General features: G+C 31.5%; 1 protein-coding gene across 1 annotated transcript in view; it reads right to left on the bottom strand.

The window, feature by feature from the left end:
* Positions 1-11916, bottom strand: part of LOC119668008 (40S ribosomal protein S12, mitochondrial) — a 56075-nt gene extending 44159 nt beyond the window's left edge. Inside the window, exon 1 of the mRNA XM_038077371.1 lies at positions 11716-11916. Within this exon, the coding sequence (XP_037933299.1) occupies positions 11716-11767 (52 nt within the window). The 5' untranslated portion in view covers positions 11768-11916. The remainder of the gene's footprint in view (positions 1-11715) is intronic.
* Positions 11917-22200: the final 10284 nt, after the last annotated feature.

The following is a 22200-nucleotide window of genomic DNA, read 5'->3' as shown; positions in this document are numbered from 1 at the left end:
ATTAAGTTACTATAAACTGAGGTTATTTTAGATATATTTTCAGTGTATTTTCATTCCTACACTCTGATGAGCCTATAATAGTTCCTAACCGAAATGCGTTAGTGAAAACTTTTAGAGAGCAGAACAATTAACAGACTTTTCAAAAATCGGTTGAAGAACAGAAGTAGAAGAACCATAGTTTTGGCTTTTAAGTATTTACTGGGCGAAGTAGAAGACATAATCAACAACGGATGATTTGACGTGATACAAACACGCACCACACGGTTTGGAAAGTACTGACACCAACACACAAGATGAGTCACTTTTTGACTTTATTAATGCTAACAATTTGATAGTGATTAATAGGGGTAATGATCCCACCTTTGTGAACGCGATAAGTGAGGTGAGTGTGTTCATATCTAATTATATCTCCAACTAGAAAATATCAGAAGAAATATCTCTCTCGGATCACCGATATATTTGGATTGATCTGAAGATTAGGAATGTTAAGAAGATAAACTGGCCACTTTATAATTTTCATTTGAAAGCGGGCATAAAGTGTCTTAATAACTAACTGTCAGGGATGTAATCTTGAACTTCAAAAATTAGAATCAATCGTTATAAGAGCTGCGATTTAGTAAAAAAACACGTTTTAGAAACGTATCATGGTGGAATGGGACTCTAGAAAAGTTGAGAAAAAAAACTCGACAGTTCTATAACAATACTAGATCTAACGGTAAATAAAATCAGTACAATTGTACCTGAAGTGATTACAACAAAGAGCTCAGAAAATAAAAGAGAGATTCTTGGAGGAAGTACTGAGAAGAGATTTAAACACTCCCAGCAACCACTAGACTTCAAAAGCGCTTTACGAAAGATCACTTAGAAAAACGGATAAAAGCTTAACGAAGTCTAGAAGAAACGAGACAGTTATTGTTGTGTAGTGACATAGTAAATCATGACCACATACAATGAATTGTGTGCGGCGTTTGTTTTGACACACTAGCCCAAAACATTCTGAACACATTTAATGTTCAACAAACCAAAACTATTAAATTATAAAAAAATATTTATTTAAAGCCGTAATTCGACTCACTGTTCGTCATTTTTGCACATTCAATAAATGGCAAGGTGACCAAAAAAAATAAAATAAAAGTGATTAAGTTAATAAAAACTGCAAGACCTAATAATATAAAATTGTAATAAACTATCTCATAAATTAAAAACTCAAAAAAATAAACGATCAATGAAACAATAAATTTTGACACAGAATAGAAGTGAAGTGAACAATAGGGAGACAAACGAATTATAAAACATGTGAACTAACGCATACATCAAAAATTTATACGCGTTTATACAAACGCGAAAGACTTTCTCTACACGAGACAACATCTGAAAATAATGCGAAACTATGTGACTTTGCTACTAGTTATAAATTATGGATTAAAAGCATTAGCGTCCCACAAAAAAATTTTCACAAAGGGACATGAAAAACTCCAGGATCACACTTATGTAACCAAATAGACCATGTACTGGTAGGCAAAAGGCACGGCACATCAGTAGCAGATGTACGAATATATAGAGATTCGACCGTTACCTTGTTGTCGATAAATTGAAACAAAGAATAGCAAATCTATGTATACGGAAGAAGTGTAGGGCGGAAGAAAACATGGAATGTACAAGAACTTATCGACAACCTAGAAAAAAGGACCATATATGAACAAAAAATAGGAGTAAGAAGTGTCCAATAAGAGTTAGAAAAAAATGTAAAGTGGTGCAAGATGTAGGAACTAATACCAACAGCCACTCAGCAATCCATCGAACTAGTAAAAAATGTCAGAAACACCGATTGGTTTGACAACGAATTTAGGCATGGAATTGCACCAAAAAATGAAGCCCACAAAAAAAATATTTTTTTAAAAAGAAAATAGAAGATATAGAAAAGGATGTTGGCAACAACAGAGTAAGGGCATTTTATAAAGGAATGAATATGAAAATAAAGGCTATTAGCCCCGAGTAAATATGTATCAAAATGCTTTAAGAGAAATTGTAAATAATGAGAAAGACATTATAAACACATGGAAACAACACTTTGAAAGCCTATTAAATACGGAACAGTATAACAATGAAGTGAACCAAGAATATATATATTACGTCAATCCGGAAATCGAAGACCCGAAATATGAAAAGGTAGTAGATGCTACAAAAAGCTTTAAAAACAATAAGACCTCAGGTACTGACTCTATGAACGGAAAATTAATAAAATACGGTGGTGAAACAATATACCGTCTTATACATGAAATTATAAACTGTAGTAAACGGACATTGTACAACACCAGAACGAAGATGACAGCTGTCAAAAGGGCGTCGATAGGGACATACAGTGTTGTGCATAACAAAAGCAACCAAAATGAGCACATCAAATAAATAACTTTTTAATCTACTTTTTACTTTTTGTTTGATCAAAATGTTGGAATCAACTGTTTGCAAGTACCGAACACTTTAATCCAGTACTTATGTTAATTCTATCAAAACAAAAAAAATTACTGAATGCTTGAACCCAGTGATTTCGAAGATTGTCCTAATAATCCTAAACACTGAACACTTAAATCCAGTGATTAGGCGCTTATGTGACGTAAATTTAGTACTTGAACTAAATTTATAAAGCCAAGCGCCTTATCACTGGATTTAAGTGTTCAGTGTTTAGGATAATTAGGACAATCGCCGAAATCACTGGGTTTAAGCATTCAGTGATTTTTTGTTTTGATAGAATCAACATAAGTACTGGATTGAAGTGTTCAGTACTTGCAAATAGTTGATTCCAACGTTTGGATCAAACATTTTTGGTGATCTTGTGAAAAGAACAGCAGTACTGGACTGGCCTGACGCAGCAGTGGTCAACAGTCAACATAGCAGTCAATAAGCAGCATCATTTGAAGTACAGTTGAAGCACATTTACCAAGGATCCAGATCAAACATTTAGCAACGATTCAATATCAAACATTCCTACAATTTTTGCCATCTCAACGATTGGATTGGGTAAAAACCAACAGCTCTGTTTCAACTGATCATGTGGTGAACAAATGTTTACCAAGAAGTTGCACCAAATGTAATAAAAAGCATATCATGTTGCTGCATTTGGAAGTCCACAATCAAACTAAACAAAACACTCAACCTAGTTCAAGTGTGTACAATACCGCAGTTACCACAGCAACAGCAAATTACTCCACAAGTCATCGTGATTATATTTTCTTGCCAACTGCGAGAGTTAAAATAACTGCAGCTAATGGAAATACAAAGAATTGGAATACGTTAGAATTGGAAAGAACCTCTCCGAGCCGTTTGATACCAAACGAGGTTTCAGACAGGGTGACTCCTTGTCGTGTGACTACTTTAACCTAATGTTGGAAACGATAATTCGAGCAGCAGATTTAAACCGTACTGGCACAATATTCTACAAAAGTGTAATGCTGCTTGCGTATGCCGACGATATTGATATCATTGGTCTGAACACCCGCGTCGTCAGTGCGGCATTTTCCAACTTAGAAAAACAAGCAAAGCAAATGGGTCTTGTGGTAAATGAGGACAAAACAAAGTACTTTCTGTCAACAAACAAATCTCCTGAGCGTCTTGGGACCTACGTCACTGTTGACAATTATAAGTTCGAAGTTGTGAAAGACTTTGTTTATTTAGGAACCAGCTTAAACACCAAAAATGACGTCAGCCTAGAGATTCAACGAAGAATTACTCTTGCCAACAAATGTTACTTCGGGCTAAGTAAGCAATTGAGAAATAAAGCCCTCTCTCGACAAACAAAAATCACGCTCTACAAATCCCTTATCATGCCTGTCCTGCTGTATGGTGCAGAAGCTTGGACAATTACCAACAGTGATGAGAAGGCGTTAGGAGCATTCGAGAGAAAAATTCTTCGGAAGATCTATGGTCCCTTACGCGTTGGCGACGAGTATCGAATTAGATGGAACGATGAGCTGTATGAGCTATACCGCGACATTGACATAGTTAAGCGCATAAAAATTCAGCGGCTACGCTGGCTTGGTCATGTCGTGCGAATGGAAGAAAGTGCTCCGGCTAGAAAGGTATTTGATTCGATACCCGCAGGTGGAAAACGCGGTAGAGGACGTCCGCATCTTCGGTGGAAGGACCAGGTGACCAACGATTTGGGGGCGCTCGGTACTACCAACTGGCGTCAGAAGGCAACTCATCGGGCTGACTGGCGGAGGCTACTCGACGCTGCCAAGGACGACACACGTCTGTAATGGCCAACTAAGTAAGTAAGTAATGGAAATACAAGTGAAGTTCGAGCATTACTAGACTCTGGTTCGCAAGTGAACATAGTCTCTAAGCGTCTTATCAAAAGGCTCAATATATCAAAAACAAAATCATTATTGTGCATAAGGAAAGCTGCAGAAAAATTGAACGCAGCGAGTTAACGTCAAACTGCAATCCCTTAACTCGAGGTTCACAAAAGATGTCGAAGCATTTGTTCTGCCAAATTTAGTTCCTCCTGAACCAACTTCCAACTACAATATTTCCAAATGGAAAGTCCCGAACAATATTCAGTTTTACGATATTCGATACGATTCTTTGGATAATGTTCTCTCTGTTGTGTTTATGTTACCTCATCCATTCGCCATAACCGCTCAATTGCATCTTCTAAAGATGAATTATTATCAACAGCCTCCGCCCACCTCCAAAAACTGCACATAAAACGTTTAATGTGTCTGTATTTGATGCAACCTTTCTACTGATAATCCAGCCAAGTGTTGAATTTTGCAAGACTGGAAGGCCAGGAGAGAGCTTAATTTTACCCTTTTTTAACAGACTGAAATAAAACTCTGCACCGAGTAAAATATCAATTCTTCCTTGGAAAAATGGTGGATCTACGATATCTACGATATCGTAGATATACGATATTTCCAAATGGAAAGTCCCGAACAATATTCAGTTTTCCAAGGAAAAATTGATATTTTACTCGGTGCAGAGTTTTATTTCAGTCTGTTAAAAAAGGGTAAAATTAAGCTCTCTCCTGGCCTTCCAGTCTTGCAAAATTCAACACTTGGCTGGATTATCAGTAGAAAGGTTGCATCAAATACAGACACATTAAACGTTTTATGTGCAGTTTTTGGAGGTGGGTGGAGGCTGTTGATAATAATTCATCTTTAGAAGATGCAATTGAGCGGTTATGGCGAATGGATGAGGTAACATAAACACAACAGAGAGAACATTATCCAAAGAAGAAAAATTATGCGAATCTCATTTTGTTCAGAACGTTCATACAAATAGAAGGACGTTTTGTAGTAAGGCAGCCTTTTCTGGAAAACACATTGACGTTAGGGGAATCTCAAGAAATAGCTTGGAGAAGGTTCGTCAGTCTTGAACGACGACTAGCAAAAAATAATGTATTGCGGAAACAGTATGTGTAGTTTATGGAAGAGTATGAGCGATTGGGTCACATGACTGAGGTAAATCTGAATTCCATGTTGATTCCAAGATGTTTCATTCCTCATCATTATATACTGAAACCAGATAGTACCACTACTAAACTTCGAGTGGTGTTTGATGCATCAGCTAAAACCACATCTGAACACTCGTTGAATGATTTAATGTATAACGGACCGACAGTTCAGAGCGAACTCTTTTCAATTTTGCTCCGTTTTAGGCGACCACGATTTGTTTTCACCACAGATATCGAAAAAATGTATCGTCAAGTTTTGATAAATCTTGAAGATCGGCGCTATCAATTTATCATTTGGAGAAGCAGTCCAATTTCAACAATTCGTTATTATCAGCACGACACAATTACATATGGGACTCAAGCAGCTCCTTATCTGGCAACAAGATGTCTGCAAAAGATAGCATTAGAAAACAAGGTGAACTATGAGCTCAAATCTTGTGTGACAATTTCTACGTTGACGATGGACTTGGTGGATCAGATAGTTTAATTACGGCTATTGAACCTCAAAGGCAACTAATCCATATTTTGAAGAAGCATCATTTTTATCTACGGAAATGGAGCGCAAACCATCCTCAACTTTTGAAAAACATTTCTCAAGATGATCAAGAGGTAAATCTAGATTTTACTAATGATAATAACCAAAACGCTGGGATTATTTTGGTTGCCCAAAGCGGATTTATTTGGAATTAAGGTCAAAATGGTTACTGAAGGGATCATCACAAACAGAGTCGTTAGTTCTGATTTAGCTAGACTGTTCGAACCACTTGGTTTATTAGCTCCAGTAATAGCGAAGGCGAAGATTTTCATACAACATTTATGGCAGTTGAAATTATCTTGGGATGAACCACTTCCTACAGATACTCATACAACATGGTCAACATTTAGAGAAAATTTAAGTACTCTTGAAAACCTTCAAGTGGCAAGACATATCTTCAAAGGCAGACGCAGATTTCATATACAGGATTCAGCACAAGAATTCATTCAACACGTTGCAAAGGATAGCAGCATATGTTTTTAGATTTATTAACAACACAAGAATATCAAAGGAGTCACGTGCATTACATATAGCACCTAGTGCTAACGAATTGGAAGCAGCATTAATCACTATAATATATCACATTCAGGGTAGTGATTTTAATCAAGAAATCAAACAACTAAAGAAACAAGGCAATGTTGATAAATCTAGTTCAATCAGCAGTTTATCTCCATTCATTGATAATTCAAATGTCCTCAGAGTAGGAGGACGCTTAGAAGCCTCATCATTACCATACGATTTTAAACACCCAATGCTGATTCCATACTACGATCCATTGGCAAAATTACTGTTCGTGGTGCCTCATGAAGAAAACACTGTGGCCCTTTCATCATTTTTGCCGCACTTGTGGTGAGAATGATGAAAGTGCCTCCCACCTGCTTTGTTTCTGTCCGGCACATGCACGACGCCGCCTTAACATTTTAGGGGTCTTATTTTTTGAGGATCTTGGCGAACTTCGAGACCTTCCTTTAAATAGCAACCTAAGCTTTGTCAAAGGTATAGCTCTTGGGTTTTTAATAATACAGTAGCAGAATGGGCGGTTTATTTCAATACTAACGACTTCTTTGCGGTATTACAAGCGCGCCCGTTATCTTTCAAAGATATATTGAACAAATTTTAACTGATATTGAAGGATGCGGTAACTACTTAGACGACATCATACCGACAGCTCCTACTACTGACATCCACATTCAGCGGTTGAACTAAGATCTTAACATTTTACAACAAAATGATATTCGTTACAAAGAAAAGTATATGTTTCTACAAAAGAAAATTCAATATTTGGAACGAATTATAAGTGCACATGGAGTCCAAACTGATGAAGCTGGAATAAGAGCGGTTAAGCAATTACCGCAACCAATAAATATTACACAAGATGAATCTTTCATGGGAAAGATAAATTATTATCATAAATATATATCTAATTATTCTACAATTGTAGCACCTATTATCATTTAAATCATTTAATCATTTAAAACATTCTATTGCTAATGTAACATTATCATGATTCATCCTTCGATTCTGGCTAACGATGCATCATCATATAGTCTAGGCGCAGTGTAATCCCACATTTACAAAGATGATTCTGAGAGATTAATTGCATTTGCTTTCAGAAAGTTAAACGATGCGCAGCACAAATACAGCCAAATTGAAAAATAAGCAATAGTTTGTGTAGTGTAAGATTTTCATCAGTATCTATGTGGACGTAAGTTTAGACTTTTCACTGATCTTAAGTTAACTATAACAAATTAACTATAAATGATTTTTATATGAAGACTTGTTTCGACGGAAAAATGAGATTATCATATAAAAATTAGGCATATAAAATTAAAAATTCGTAAAGAATTGTCATGTTCGCCAAAAAGTAGGTGTTGATCCTGTTCCCATGTAATCTCCCCCCGCAATAAAGCTATTACCTAGAGTTCTAAAGAATTTTATATATGTTGCCGTCTTAGTTTCGTGTTTTGGTGGACAATATACTGATGTTATTGTGATTGAGATACACTAATCTTTTGTTGAAATGCTGGGTGCTTGAATTTCTTCAGTCCGGTATTGTTGCAATTCAAAGTGTAATATGCTCGTTTTAACTAAAATGTCACTTCCACCAATAGCAGTTCCATTATGATGCAAAGTGTGGTAAAAGTCATAGCCTGGTACTTTGAAATAATGTTTTGAAGTGAACCGTGTTTCAGATATAATGATGATGTCTAGTTTTTGATTTTTTAAGAATTCTTGTAGCTCTAAACAGTGTTTTGACAGCCCATTCCAGAGGACTATATTTAATTCACTGTCGGACATAATTTAGTTGTCAGCGTGACAAGAACATTCGTCAACGTACTGATTTGTTCTAACATTTGCTTTACTACTATTAGAACTTCGCTCATTGTATCCGAAGATTTTTAAATAGAAATAGATTCAGATGATTGTTCCACTAGCACGCTAGCATAACTTCTTTTGGGAGCCGTTTGTCTTTTCATTCTTCAGTTTCTTTGTTTGTATTTGATGTTGGTTTGGGTCTTAGTGTTGAAAATTTCGCGGTTTGTAGCTGCTTATAGATCGAACAACCTTTATAATTTGCAGGATGGTTTCCTTCGCATAAGACGCATTTGACTTCAGTACTTCTTCCTTGGATTGGACATTAAGACGAAGAATGATTTTTAGCACATTTGATGTACTTTGGATGTCTTTGACAATAACTTTTCGTGTAACCATAGTCTTGGCAGTTACTACACTGTGGAATGTCCTGTTTAGGACGAGGAGCCTCAAACGTGACACGACTATGCATTTATGAGAGGATTTATGTTGTTCACCCTATCTACGAATATTGGTGGAGGTTTGGGCTTCTTTTTGACATCTTCGGCTTCTTCTATTTCTAGTACTGAAAATCTATTTACAGAGCGGCTTGGATTGTCTAGCCAGTAACTATTTAATTTAGCTTGTTTTTTAGTTTGTTCAGCATTTTTTGAACGGCGAATTTCTTTTTGAACTTTGATTTTTGTACTGAAGAGTTTTCAAGAGAATTCTTAATGGGTTTTCTTTTAAGTGAGTATTTCCCTTCGATTGAGTATGTTTTTGGAGAGTTTTTTGACTGTTCTGCACTCATTTCGTTCGCATTTCGTTCAGTATAATGTTTGATATATTAGCGATCGAACTTACCGAGGTTATTGGATGTAAAGGTAAGGCATGAGTAGAAGAAACGGATGTCTGAGTTGATGTGGAACTTAAGGTGTTAGTTATCGAGTTTGCAGTGCTTACTGTTACGCTACTTGTAGTACATGTTGAAGTTGAGCAGGAATGCGCTGTTAGATTTGTTAGGGAGAATCCCAGCATGAGTATATGAGGTGAGCTGATCAGTGGGGTACTCCATTGTTCACTTTAAGAGTGATACACTATATAGTTTTTGGTGTAAACAAGGTTCGTAATTTTTTACTGAAAGTGAAATAATTAGATTATTAGCGGTTTATAAAATATGATGAGTTGCTTACTGCCTGTCATACGCTGGACCTCATGCCGGAATTTAAACCGATATTTTGTTTTTCTCTCAATCTAAAGTCTATAATTTGCATTGAAAATAATTTCACTCTTTCCGATTTTTACACTTTCCGATCTAAGGAAAGTCGTATAATTTTGTAAGTATTGTAAAGAATTATCATACACTGGCATAATAAATAAACATTTTTACCGCTCCCACGAGTAATTGTTTTTGGGTAGTGGTTTCCCGAAACAATAAAAATAATTCAGTTACAATATCGCATACAACTGTTAACGTAAAACAAACGCAGGGTAAAAATATCCAAATAGGCTTAGTAGTGCAATCTATTGGTTTTGAATTAACAATCAACAGAAACTATGTTAACTAATACCAGAATGATTACAAATTAATCACTCCATATGTACATAAGTACAAGCAATTTCTCGAATTTATACAGTGGCTCACAGCTTATTTGATGCAAGCAAAAATTTTTTGAAAAATGTTGTTTATTTCAAAATATTTTGCAAAATTAAAAAAACAATGTATGCAGAGTTATTGTTTATAGTGTGTTTATTCATTTAAAAAAAAAACCCCAAAAATCTTCTTCCATTCCTTAGTAATGCATCAAAAACCAAAACCAAATGAAAAATTCATGTCACAGCTTAAATGATGCAGTTAAGAATACCGTTATTTTTGTCGCCAGATTACACAGAAATTAAAATATTTTTATTCTGCGATCATTTGTAATCTAGTTTTTAAGCGAAAATATTATAAAAATTAAAGTGAGTGTATTTTGTTAACCATGGGACGGCGCACATCAATTGAAAAGCGTGAGTTAGTGTTGGAGTACTTTAAAAAGGGAATTCCCCAGCGTAAAATTGGTGAAATGGTAAATATAAGCTCTTCAACAGTTCAACACATAATTGAACGCTTCGTACATGAAAATCGCATAGAAAATAAGGGACGAAAGGCTCCCAATAAAATTTTTACAGAAAAAGAATCGAGGTATTTGGTAAACCAAATTCGAAAATATCCAACTATTAGCGCTCCAAAGTTGACAGACATGGCCAAAATAGATTTTGGAAAAATTTGTCATCCTGAAAACGTCCGCAGAATATTGAGAGAATCAAATTTCAATGGAAGAATAGCTGTAAAGAAACCTTTCGTAAGTGCAAAAAATAGAATTAAAAGATTGCAGTTTGCACGAGAGCATTTAAATAAGAGTCCAGCATTTTGGCGAAATGTACTTTTTGCAGACGAAGTCAAAATAAACTTATTTGGATCAGATGGAAGATCTTATGTATAGCGCGAAGTCAATTCTGAGCTCAAACCACAAAATTTACGTGCTACCGTAAAACACGGAGATGGTAATGTTATGGTTTGGGCATGTATGTCATCAAATGGAGTAGGAAATTTGGTTTTCATCGAAGAATCTATGAATAAAAATATTTACTTAAAGCTTTTTCAAGAAAATTTGATTCAAAGTGCAACGAAATTGCAGATTGCAGATGATTTTCGCTTTTACCAAGACAACGACCCTAAGCACAAGTCAGCATTAGTACAAACGTGGTTGATATGGCAATGTCCACACATTGTCCAAACTCCTGCACAATCACCAGACTTGAACGTTATTAAAAATTTGTGGTCCGTTTTGAAGACAAATATTAGAAAACATGACATCCGCAACAAATTTGACTTAAGAAACCCTTTACAGCAAGAGTGGAGTAAAATTAGTCCAGATTATTCCAAAAAACTGGTTGATTCCATGCCAAAAAGGCTTCATGCTGTTATTACTAATAAGGGATATCCAACAAAGTACTTAGAATTAGTCCGGAAGTTTGTAAAAATATTAGTTTTTTTGATGTTGCATCATTTAAGCTGTGACATGAATTTTTCATTTGGTTTTGGTTTTTGATGCATTACTAAGGAATGGAAGAAGATTTTTGGGTTTTTTTTTTTAAATGAATAAACACACTATAAACAATAACTCTGCATACTTTGTTTTTTTAATTTTGCAAAATATTTTGAAATAAACATTTTTCAAAAAATTTTTGCTTGCATCAAATAAGCTGTGAGCCACTGTATACAAAGAATATGAAGAGGTGTCTTAAATAGCGATTAACGATTTAAAAACTCAATTAGTTATGATTTTTAATAGCAGCTTGGCAGCAGATTTACGACTGATTTCTTCTATTTATATAATAAGACAATTATTTACGTGCTAAAAGCTTAAAATACTGTTTTCTTCCTTACCATTTGCCGTTAATTGTTTCGTAATATTTACGGCTTGTCGCAAAAAATTCATTCTATAATTTTATGAAAAACCACATAAACTTTTTTTACTTTTTTAATTTGCTATCAACTGGAGCACTTAGAAAAAGTTACTAACATTTAATATTTCCTATAATTAGATAAATAAAGTTTATCATTCGCATTAAAACCGTAGATTATACAATAAAAACGTTGTTATAACAAACAGCTGTACACTCTGCCTTGCGCAAAGATTGCAACCAAAGAAGATAAAGAAAAGAAACTGAGAGTTACTCGAAAAATTGTGTATAAATTTTTCTGGATTATTCAAAAAATATTCAAAAATTTTGTGTAATGAGGTGAAAATATTACGCAGTACAATAACAAAAAGCCTAATGCTACATAATGGCGCGTGAATATATTCCCCACCCGGACCCTGATACTTTGCCCATCCGGTCCCTACTCACCACGATATTTGCTAAAGTAAGAGAGGTTTCTGAGAAATTTCGTTGTTTGTTTTGGTTTTTTGACATTAAAAATTCGTTACGAGAAAATGCGCCAAAGTTGCAATTAAGTGCACAAATACCACATTACTAAAAGAAAAATAAGGCGGAATTTGATTTCAATTATAAAAGCATTAAAAAAAGGTAATTATTCCAGAAAAATATATGAATTATTAGTTAATTAAAATTTATTTACAATTGAAACGGAAGTGCGTACTTGGATGTTTAAATTTCAAACATCTCTATATTTTTCCAAACGATTATCGAAGGTATATTATTAATTAAAAATAACGCAATTTATTGTTGTAGAATAAAGTAAATATATAAATGTATTAACACATTAGAAACTTAGATGTGTGCCTAATTAGTATATATAATAAACTACGAATTAAGTTGTGCTTTTATTTTTTATTTTTTCCATGATATACTAATTATAAAAAAGGAAAAATCCTGTAGAGAAATTAATATTATTAATTATACTTTGATTGAGTGTTGTTATTATATATACATATATTGAAAAATTAGAATCACAATTTTTGGATCAGTTCGATAGCAATTGCTATAAATTAGGTTTAGCGCAACATTTATTTAATAAATTAGAAAACGTTCATCCCTATATATGTTGCTCTAATTGCAAAATTGAAGCTCTTCTATCTTTTTTCATTAAAGTAAGAATTTACTTCATTTTAAAATATTTCAATCTAGATAATAAAGTGTCGAATTTTAAATATAAACAATTATGCTTTCAACACTTATAAACAGCACAAAAGTGTTCATACTCTTTAAGTGATTTTTTGCTTAAACAAAAAATATTTTAGTTTTAATTTTATAATTTATTAAATTTATTTATAATTTATCTTTAATTTAATAGTTCCTTATTATTTTTGGTTTAATATTAAATATTTTTAAAATAGTAATATTATTTTGTATATATTAAGTTATTCTAAATTGTATTTACATAAAATAAATTGGTATTACGACCGATATTTAATTAGTTTTTTATATATATACCGGGCTTAGGTCGTTTATTTAACACATAGGTTTATAAAAATGTTTTTTTAAAACAATTAAAAAATTTTTACACTTTTTTCCAACTGTGTTAAATGTTTAAATTTATTTAATTTTTATACAAAAATTATATTAATACAAATATTTCGGTCTACATCGTAGACCATCTTCAGTGTATATAAAATATTACATATTTAATTATATGTAAATAAACATATAAACATACAATCAAAACAAAAAACCAAAAATGACAAACATTGTTGTCTCTTTCAATGTTTGACATTTTTAACATTTAAATTTATTTGAACAAAAGTAAAACGTTAATTTAAGAAAAAAACAATAAAATTTAAAATTAAAATCAAAAATAAATATACGAAAATATTTTTTAATTGGTAACAATGGAAGATAAATTAAACTTTTTATATAAAACTATAAATATATTAAATTTTTTTAATTATGGTTAATCAGAGACCTGTAAATTTGTGCAAGACCCTCTGTGTCTTTTTTGTAGTTTAGTCTCTGATTGTCTGGAACTTCAATAATATGTAACATTTCAAGCATTAACCTACGTCTGTAATTAGGGTCTTTGTTGATGATCTGTACTTCTTCAAAATTTGGAGTATGGTTCATCATAGAGCAATGGGTTGCTAATGCTGTCTTTTGGTCAACGGGAGTTGTTCTGCTCTTTATGTCGTGTCTGTGGCCAGCGATTCTCGTCCTGAGTTTATTTTTTGTTGTACCAACATATACCTGGTGGCATACGTTAGACCCGTTACCTCCACATGGAATTTTGTATACGACATCATGCTCATCTAATTTGTCTATTGGACTTTTTGTTTTATTAAAAAAGCGATTTTTTAGCGTGTTTCTCGCTTTGAAAGCTAAAGTGTGCGTGTCGTCATTATAGCATTTAGATTTGCTAAAATTTTCCGAAAACCCAGGGATATACGTCATAGGGAGATAAATTTTTGGTTGGGGATCGGATATTTTCTTACGCACTATATTCACTTGTTTTAGAAGAGAATATATCGTCCGTTTGGGGTAGTCATTTTTAAGCAAGATGTCAATAAGAATTTTTTCATTTTCTTTATGAAAAATTGGATCGCTGATATTCATTACACGTCGAATCAAATTCAGTGCTGTGTTCCGAATTATATGATGAGGGTGTTGAGAGTTGTAATTAATATATCGTCCAGTATTCGTGGGTTTTTGATACCAATTAATTTTGATTTTATTGTTACGTCTTATAACTATAGCGTCAAGATAGGCAAGTTTTTCGGATTCTTCTTCTTCTTTGGTGAACTTTATATATCTATGTAAATTATTTAGTGTATGTAATGTACTCTCTATGTTGTCAATTTTTATGATAGCAAATATATCGTCTACGTATTTGGTAAGTAGTCTAGGTTTTATAACTACTTCGTCCATCATTTTGTCTAAAATATTCTTCTAAAACAAGTGAATATAGTGCGTAAGAAAATATCCGATCCCCAACCAAAAATTTATCTCCCTATGACGTATATCCCTGGGTTTTCGGAAAATTTTAGCAAATCTAAATGCTATAATGACGACACGCACACTTTGGCTTTCAAAGCGAGAAACACGCTAAAAAATCGCTTTTTTAATAAAACAAAAAGTCCAATAGACAAATTAGATGAGCATGATGTCGTATACAAAATTCCATGTGGAGGTGACGGGTCTAACGTATGCCACCAGGTATATGTTGGTACAACAAAAAATAAACTCAGGACGAGAATCGCTGGCCACAGACACGACATAAAGAGCAGAACAACTCCCGTTGACCAAAAGACAGCATTAGCAACCCATTGCTCTATGATGAACCATACTCCAAATTTTGAAGAAGTACAGATCATCAACAAAGACCCTAATTACAGACGTAGGTTAATGCTTGAAATGTTACATATTATAGAAGTTCCAGACAATCAGAGACTAAACTACAAAAAAGACACAGAGGGTCTTGCACAAATTTACAGGTCTCTGATTAACCATAATTAAAAAAATTTAATATAAATTTATAGTTTTATATAAAAAGTTTAATTTATCTTCCATTGTTACCAATTAAAAAATATTTTCGTATATTTATTTTTGTTTTTAATTTTAAATTTTATTGTTTTTTTCTTAAATTAACGTTTTACTTTTGTTCAAATAAATTTAAATGTTAAAAATGTCAAACATTGAAAGAGACAACAATGTTTGTCATTTTTGGTTTTTTGTTTTGATTGTATGTTTATATGTTTATTTACATATAATTAAATATGTAATCTTTTATATACACTGAAGATGGTCTACGATGTAGACCGAAATATTTGTATTAATATAATTTTTGTATAAAAATTAAATAAATTTAAACATTTAACACAGTTGGAAAAAAGTGTAAAAATTTTTTAATTGTTTTAAAAAAACATTTTTATAAACCTATGTGTTAAATAAACGACCTAAGCCCGGTATATATATAAAAAACTAATTAAATATCGGTCGTAATACCAATTTATTAAAAATTAACGGAGGGCACGCCGTAATCACAAAAAGGTAAAATCAAAATGATTTATTCACTTTTAAAAAAGAAATATAACAAAACCACAAATAACACCATTAACAAATTTAAAAAGATGAACAAAAGCCAAGCAAAACTTCAAACATGTATTCGCTTTTTATCCAAATGCAAAAAAGCACTGCTGATACCCGAATTTATAACAAATGCAACAAAACACGTTAAAAAGTTATTTAATGACACAAACAAGATTCCAAGGGTAATATTTAATAAATTAGTTAAGAATATTGATATATTTCACCAGAAAATCTTAATATTATTACTTGACTATAAACACTTAATTTCTAACAGTAAGAAATCAATTATAAACAAATTAATAGCAAAGATCAAAAGGCAACTAAATGAATCAGACATGAAACTATTGCTTAAAAGTGAGGAATATCTATATGACAATACAACAAATAAAAATACCAAAACCAAAAATAAAAAATTCAATAAACTAATAGAAAATCAAATAAAAGAGCATAACATTATTATAAACAAAAACTGGTTTATAAACAAAACTAACAAAATCATACCAACAAATATTGAATGGTTACTCTCTCTAGGTGGCAAATATGCATTACCAACATCTGGCAAACATTTTCCCCTATTAAATTGCATTGCTGAAGGAGAAGAAATTATCCAAACATTATCGGATAAAAACAAGCAAGAAATATCGAGAGCACGATTTAGCAAAATGATTGACTCTCAAATGAGGAAAAAACACAATAAAAAAGACAAATTTATATCGTATACAGTAGGTCAAACAAAAGATTTCCTTAAAGAGAATCAAGATATTCTCATATTAAACGCAGATAAAGGCAATTCAACAGTAGCAATGAACAAAGCCGATTACAAAAAGAAAATGTTGAATATTATAAATGACATTACCACTTACAAAGTTTTAAAACGAGATCCGACCTCAAAATTACAGACTAAAAACAACAAACTAGTCGAAAAATTATTCAAAGAAAATGCGTTTGATATTGCAAAAAAGAAAAAATTAATTACTTACACAGCTACGGCACCACGAATCTATGGGTTGCCGAAAATACATAAGATGGACATCCCTTTAAGACCTATAACGTCGTGTATAAATTCCCCATCACACAAATTATCTCAATATATTGCATCTATATTAAAAAGCATAACTAAAGACTCCGTCTACAATATCAAAGATGCTATTGCTTTTAAAGAAAAAATTAACAATTCACATATTTTTGACGATGAAAGATTAGTTTCCTTTGATGTAATCTCATTATTTCCGAGCATCCCAGTAGACTATGCATTAAAAATCATTGATAGTAAGTGGTCTCTTATCAAAAATGAATGCAATATAAAGAAAGAAACATTTATGGAGATTTTAGGCTTCCTCCTTAAAGAAAATAGCTACTTCATATTCGAGAACAAAATTTACAATCAAACAAAAGGGATGCCAATGGGTTCTCCGATATCACCTGTAGTAGCAGATATTGTGATGGAGAATATTTTAGACAAAATGATGGACGAAGTAGTTATAAAACCTAGACTACTTACCAAATACGTAGACGATATATTTGCTATCATAAAAATTGACAACATAGAGAGTACATTACATACACTAAATAATTTACATAGATATATAAAGTTCACCAAAGAAGAAGAAGAATCTGAAAAACTTGCCTATCTTGACGCTATAGTTATAAGACATAACAATAAAATCAAAATTAATTGGTATCAAAAACCCACGAATACTGGACGATATATTAATTACAACTCTCAACACCCTCATCATATAATTCGGAACACAGCACTGAATTTGATTCGACGTGTAATGAATATCAGCGATCCAATTTTTCATAAAGAAAATGAAAAAATTCTTATTGACATCTTGCTTAAAAATGACTACCCCAAACGGACGATATATTCTCTTCTAAAACAAGTGAATATAGTGCGTAAGAAAATATCCGATCCCCAACCAAAAATTTATCTCCCTATGACGTATATCCCTGGGTTTTCGGAAAATTTTAGCAAATCTAAATGCTATAATGACGACACGCACACTTTGGCTTTCAAAGCGAGAAACACGCTAAAAAATCGCTTTTTTAATAAAACAAAAAGTCCAATAGACAAATTAGATGAGCATGATGTCGTATACAAAATTCCATGTGGAGGTGACGGGTCTAACGTATGCCACCAGGTATATGTTGGTACAACAAAAAATAAACTCAGGACGAGAATCGCTGGCCACAGACACGACATAAAGAGCAGAACAACTCCCGTTGACCAAAAGACAGCATTAGCAACCCATTGCTCTATGATGAACCATACTCCAAATTTTGAAGAAGTACAGATCATCAACAAAGACCCTAATTACAGACGTAGGTTAATGCTTGAAATGTTACATATTATAGAAGTTCCAGACAATCAGAGACTAAACTACAAAAAAGACACAGAGGGTCTTGCACAAATTTACAGGTCTCTGATTAACCATAATTAAAAAAATTTAATATAAATTTATAGTTTTATATAAAAAGTTTAATTTATCTTCCATTGTTACCAATTAAAAAATATTTTCGTATATTTATTTTTGATTTTAATTTTAAATTTTATTGTTTTTTTCTTAAATTAACGTTTTGCTTTTGTTCAAATAAATTTAAATGTTAAAAATGTCAAACATTGAAAGAGACAACAATGTTTGTCATTTTTGGTTTTTTGTTTTGATTGTATGTTTATATGTTTATTTACATATAATTAAATATGTAATCTTTTATATACACTGAAGATGGTCTACGATGTAGACCGAAATATTTGTATTAATATAATTTTTGTATAAAAATTAAATAAATTTAAACATTTAACACAGTTGGAAAAAAGTGTAAAAATTTTTTAATTGTTTTAAAAAAACATTTTTATAAACCTATGTGTTAAATAAACGACCTAAGCCCGGTATATATATAAAAAACTAATTTACATAAAATTGTATATTTGTTAAATAAAATATTTTGGTGGATAGGCCTATTGGGGAACCGAACACCTAAAACTCGGTAACACGCCAGCAAGCATTCCTCTTAGGTGGTGCGGAAAATGCTTATATATTTAATATTTCTTCTAACACTATGCGATGAAATTGATCCTTATTGTTTACAATGTTGTTATTAACTAGTTAAGAATTTCTTGAATTTCATATACAAAAAACATTTCACCTTACTGAAAGGATTGCTTAAAACTACAAAAAATATGTGGTAGTAAACAGTATATACATTTTTACGATTTTCTATATTGAAAAAATTTGATGCACAAGCAAAAATTGTATTACAATATACCAAACTTTTTTTGAATTTTAAAAAATTATATTAATATTAATCTTTTTAAAACAATATATTAAAACAATGCAACCTAATACTCGAAATGTATGAACACATACTAACTTTTCTATTAGATGCTCAGCATATATATAAATATAGTACGTATATGTGCAACCTGATTAAAAGAACTTTTATTTTAATAAATACGATACAATTTTTTTAACTTTATTAAAACAATTTCATGACTAATTATATATACATATTTACATATATCAATAATAGCTACTTTATATTTACTATTGATTTTAGTTTACCAATTCTTCATTTATATTTGATTTATATAGCGCATTTAAAACTTTTATGTAAATTAAAGTAAAACTGATATAAAAAATCATGCCTATATTTACTCATTATAATCGTATTAATACATACAATGGATTTTCCAAAAACAATAATTTATACTATTTCTTCTAATTAGAAGAAATGGCTCCATGCTAATAAGCAACCACAAATGTAGTAAATATTTAAGTTATAAGCCACACCGTTTTTAATATTTGACAATTCTGGTATGGTAAATAAGTAAAAGAGATTTTCTTTGCGATATTACACAAAGAGGCACCATTATTCAAAATTTCCTCTCAGTTTCTTTTCTTTATCTTCTTTGATTGCAACCATAGAATATCTTTTAATTAGTAGAAACTCCGCCGACTCGACCAAAACTGAAAGAAATTGCTTAAGAAAATTCATTTTTTATAACATTTTTATAACACAAATTAAATAAGTGTAATTGCACCACACTTATGCCATTTTTACGCTCTTTGTGGGCTGCTGCATTCTTTTCAACTTTTTTATATAAAGTGATATGTATATAAATTCTCGTCAATAAATATAAGTGCACATTATATATAATTTAATTATTATTAAATCACATGGGTTCAATTAACATTAACGTATGATTATGCAAAATGTTGTTTTGATTGCAATTGTGTATATTACGTACTAATTTATGCACTTTTTTTGGTATTTATACATTTTTCATGTACAGAATACAGTTTAGGAATTTTTTATGTAATATGTTACAAGCAATAAACATCTTTTTTTAGCTTAAAATTGAAAAAAAAATTATTTTTAATTATGAATTAAGCTTAATTTCATGTTAATAATGTTTTGCATCTAAATATGTTATTGAAGTAAACATTTCCAAATATGTTTAGGTATATTATGGGTATATTATATAACAAAATTTAAACTTATACGACAATAAATATAACTTATTTACAATTGCAAGTAGCATAAAATATCTATGTAAAAAAATTTCATACTGAAAAATAGAAACCATTAAACCATTAAGGGCCCATTAGACAGCAACGTTCGTTGTCAACGCGCGCTTGCCATTACACAAACAATTTTTTAAAAATTTTTTAAACACGCCCCAGATAAAACAACAAATATACTAAAAAATCGCTCTCACATGAGAATTTTTTTCTTCTACTTTTCTCCTACTTTGTGAAATGCGAAATTTGTTTGTGTAATAGTAACATTTGAAATTTTAAGAAATGCTATGACGAAAATCAAAACATTTTGATATTTCTTCAAACACGCTCGTGTTTTTGCATATACAGTCGGATTTGGTCGACATGCAAAATTTCATTTATTTTGAGAAATGGAAGCGTAAGCATCGTTTAAATGCACGCATGATTTGTCGTTAGCATGCGATCCTTTGCAAATATGAATGAATTGTATCTTTTATTTTAAATATTTGTATTTTCTACCTAGGTAAAATTTTTTAATTTCCAAAACATGTTATTAAGAAGAATTAAAATATTAATAACCTTGGGCTAAAAAAATATAACCAAACATTAAATTACAATAAAAATTTTGTTTTAAATATTAATTGCATTGTGCACCTACGGAAAATTTGTTATTAAAATATACCAAAAAAAATTAAATTATATAAAATTTAATATATACCATATAAAAATAAATATATAAATTGAAATAAAAATAAATATATAAATTAAATGTAAAACATCATTTTTTGTAAGAAAATTACGCATAGCAGCCGCTGTCGACACTTCAGCGATTGCTTTAATACTGATGAGTGAACAAATTTTGCATTGTTTGCTGGAGGCGTGTTTAAAAAATTGTTGGTAAATTTAATGTGTAATGGCAAGAGAAGACTTCGTGCGTTTGTCAACGCACGTTGATGTCTAAGGGCCACTTTAGACATATACTGAAATCAGTATAAGAATACATGAAAAACAACGGTGGAAATAAAAGTTAAAATTCTGAAAAAACAAGTCCAATTTAAAAATATTTTCGACATAACACCTAAAAAAAATTAAAAAAATTACACAGAAACCCAACATGGACTCGTGTCAAAAAAATTCCAAAAACTAGAAACATCAATAGCAAAACTGAGCAAAGATGACACCTTTCTGAACAAAAGCAACAAAGAAAACATCATCCCCGTTGCCACAAAATATCAATTAAATCTAAGAAAATATCTTCAACTAAATTACAAAAATTGGAAATAAATTTGATGCAAGATTCAATTCATTAAGAGCCTAGTTGGACATAAAAACAAAAGAAGCATTTTATTTACAACTAAAGTTAGCAAAGAAATACCCGATACAATTCAACTATTTCCTCAAAAAAGTAAAGATAATCGAGACGTTCAAAAGAAAAAAGAAAGCTATAAACCACAGTTACAAAGAAAATCCCAGTAACAAAACCAACAGTGAAAAAGGTAAAAAATTTCGTCATTAACCAGTCAACGCAGGGGTTGGGAGTGACTATACAAGCTAAAGTGTCTGATTGCATTTAACATGATAAATGCCAGCGCGATCTTTGTCACTGTTCTTTCTAAGTTGACACTTTTATTTTCCGAAGTCAAAGACAATTTAATATATTTCATTCGTTGACTACTTGAAATTATAATTCAAAAGAAAAAGTAATTTCTATGTAGGTATAATTACAATATATTATTATTAAATGTTCTTGTTTTCTAGGAGAATTTTTGGGGTTTTGATAATTATTCCAGGCGTTGTATTTCAGATTACTAGTTAAGATGTATGTATACCTTGACGTATTACTAAGTTACTAGTTAAGATGTATTCAATTACCTTGACGTGCA

The sequence above is a fragment of the Teleopsis dalmanni genome, chromosome 1 (assembly GCF_002237135.1).
Source record: "Teleopsis dalmanni isolate 2A chromosome 1, ASM223713v2, whole genome shotgun sequence".
Taxonomy (NCBI): Eukaryota; Metazoa; Arthropoda; class Insecta; order Diptera; family Diopsidae; genus Teleopsis; species Teleopsis dalmanni.
Note: the sequence above shows the minus strand (reverse complement) of the source record. Positions and strands in the feature narration are given on the sequence as shown.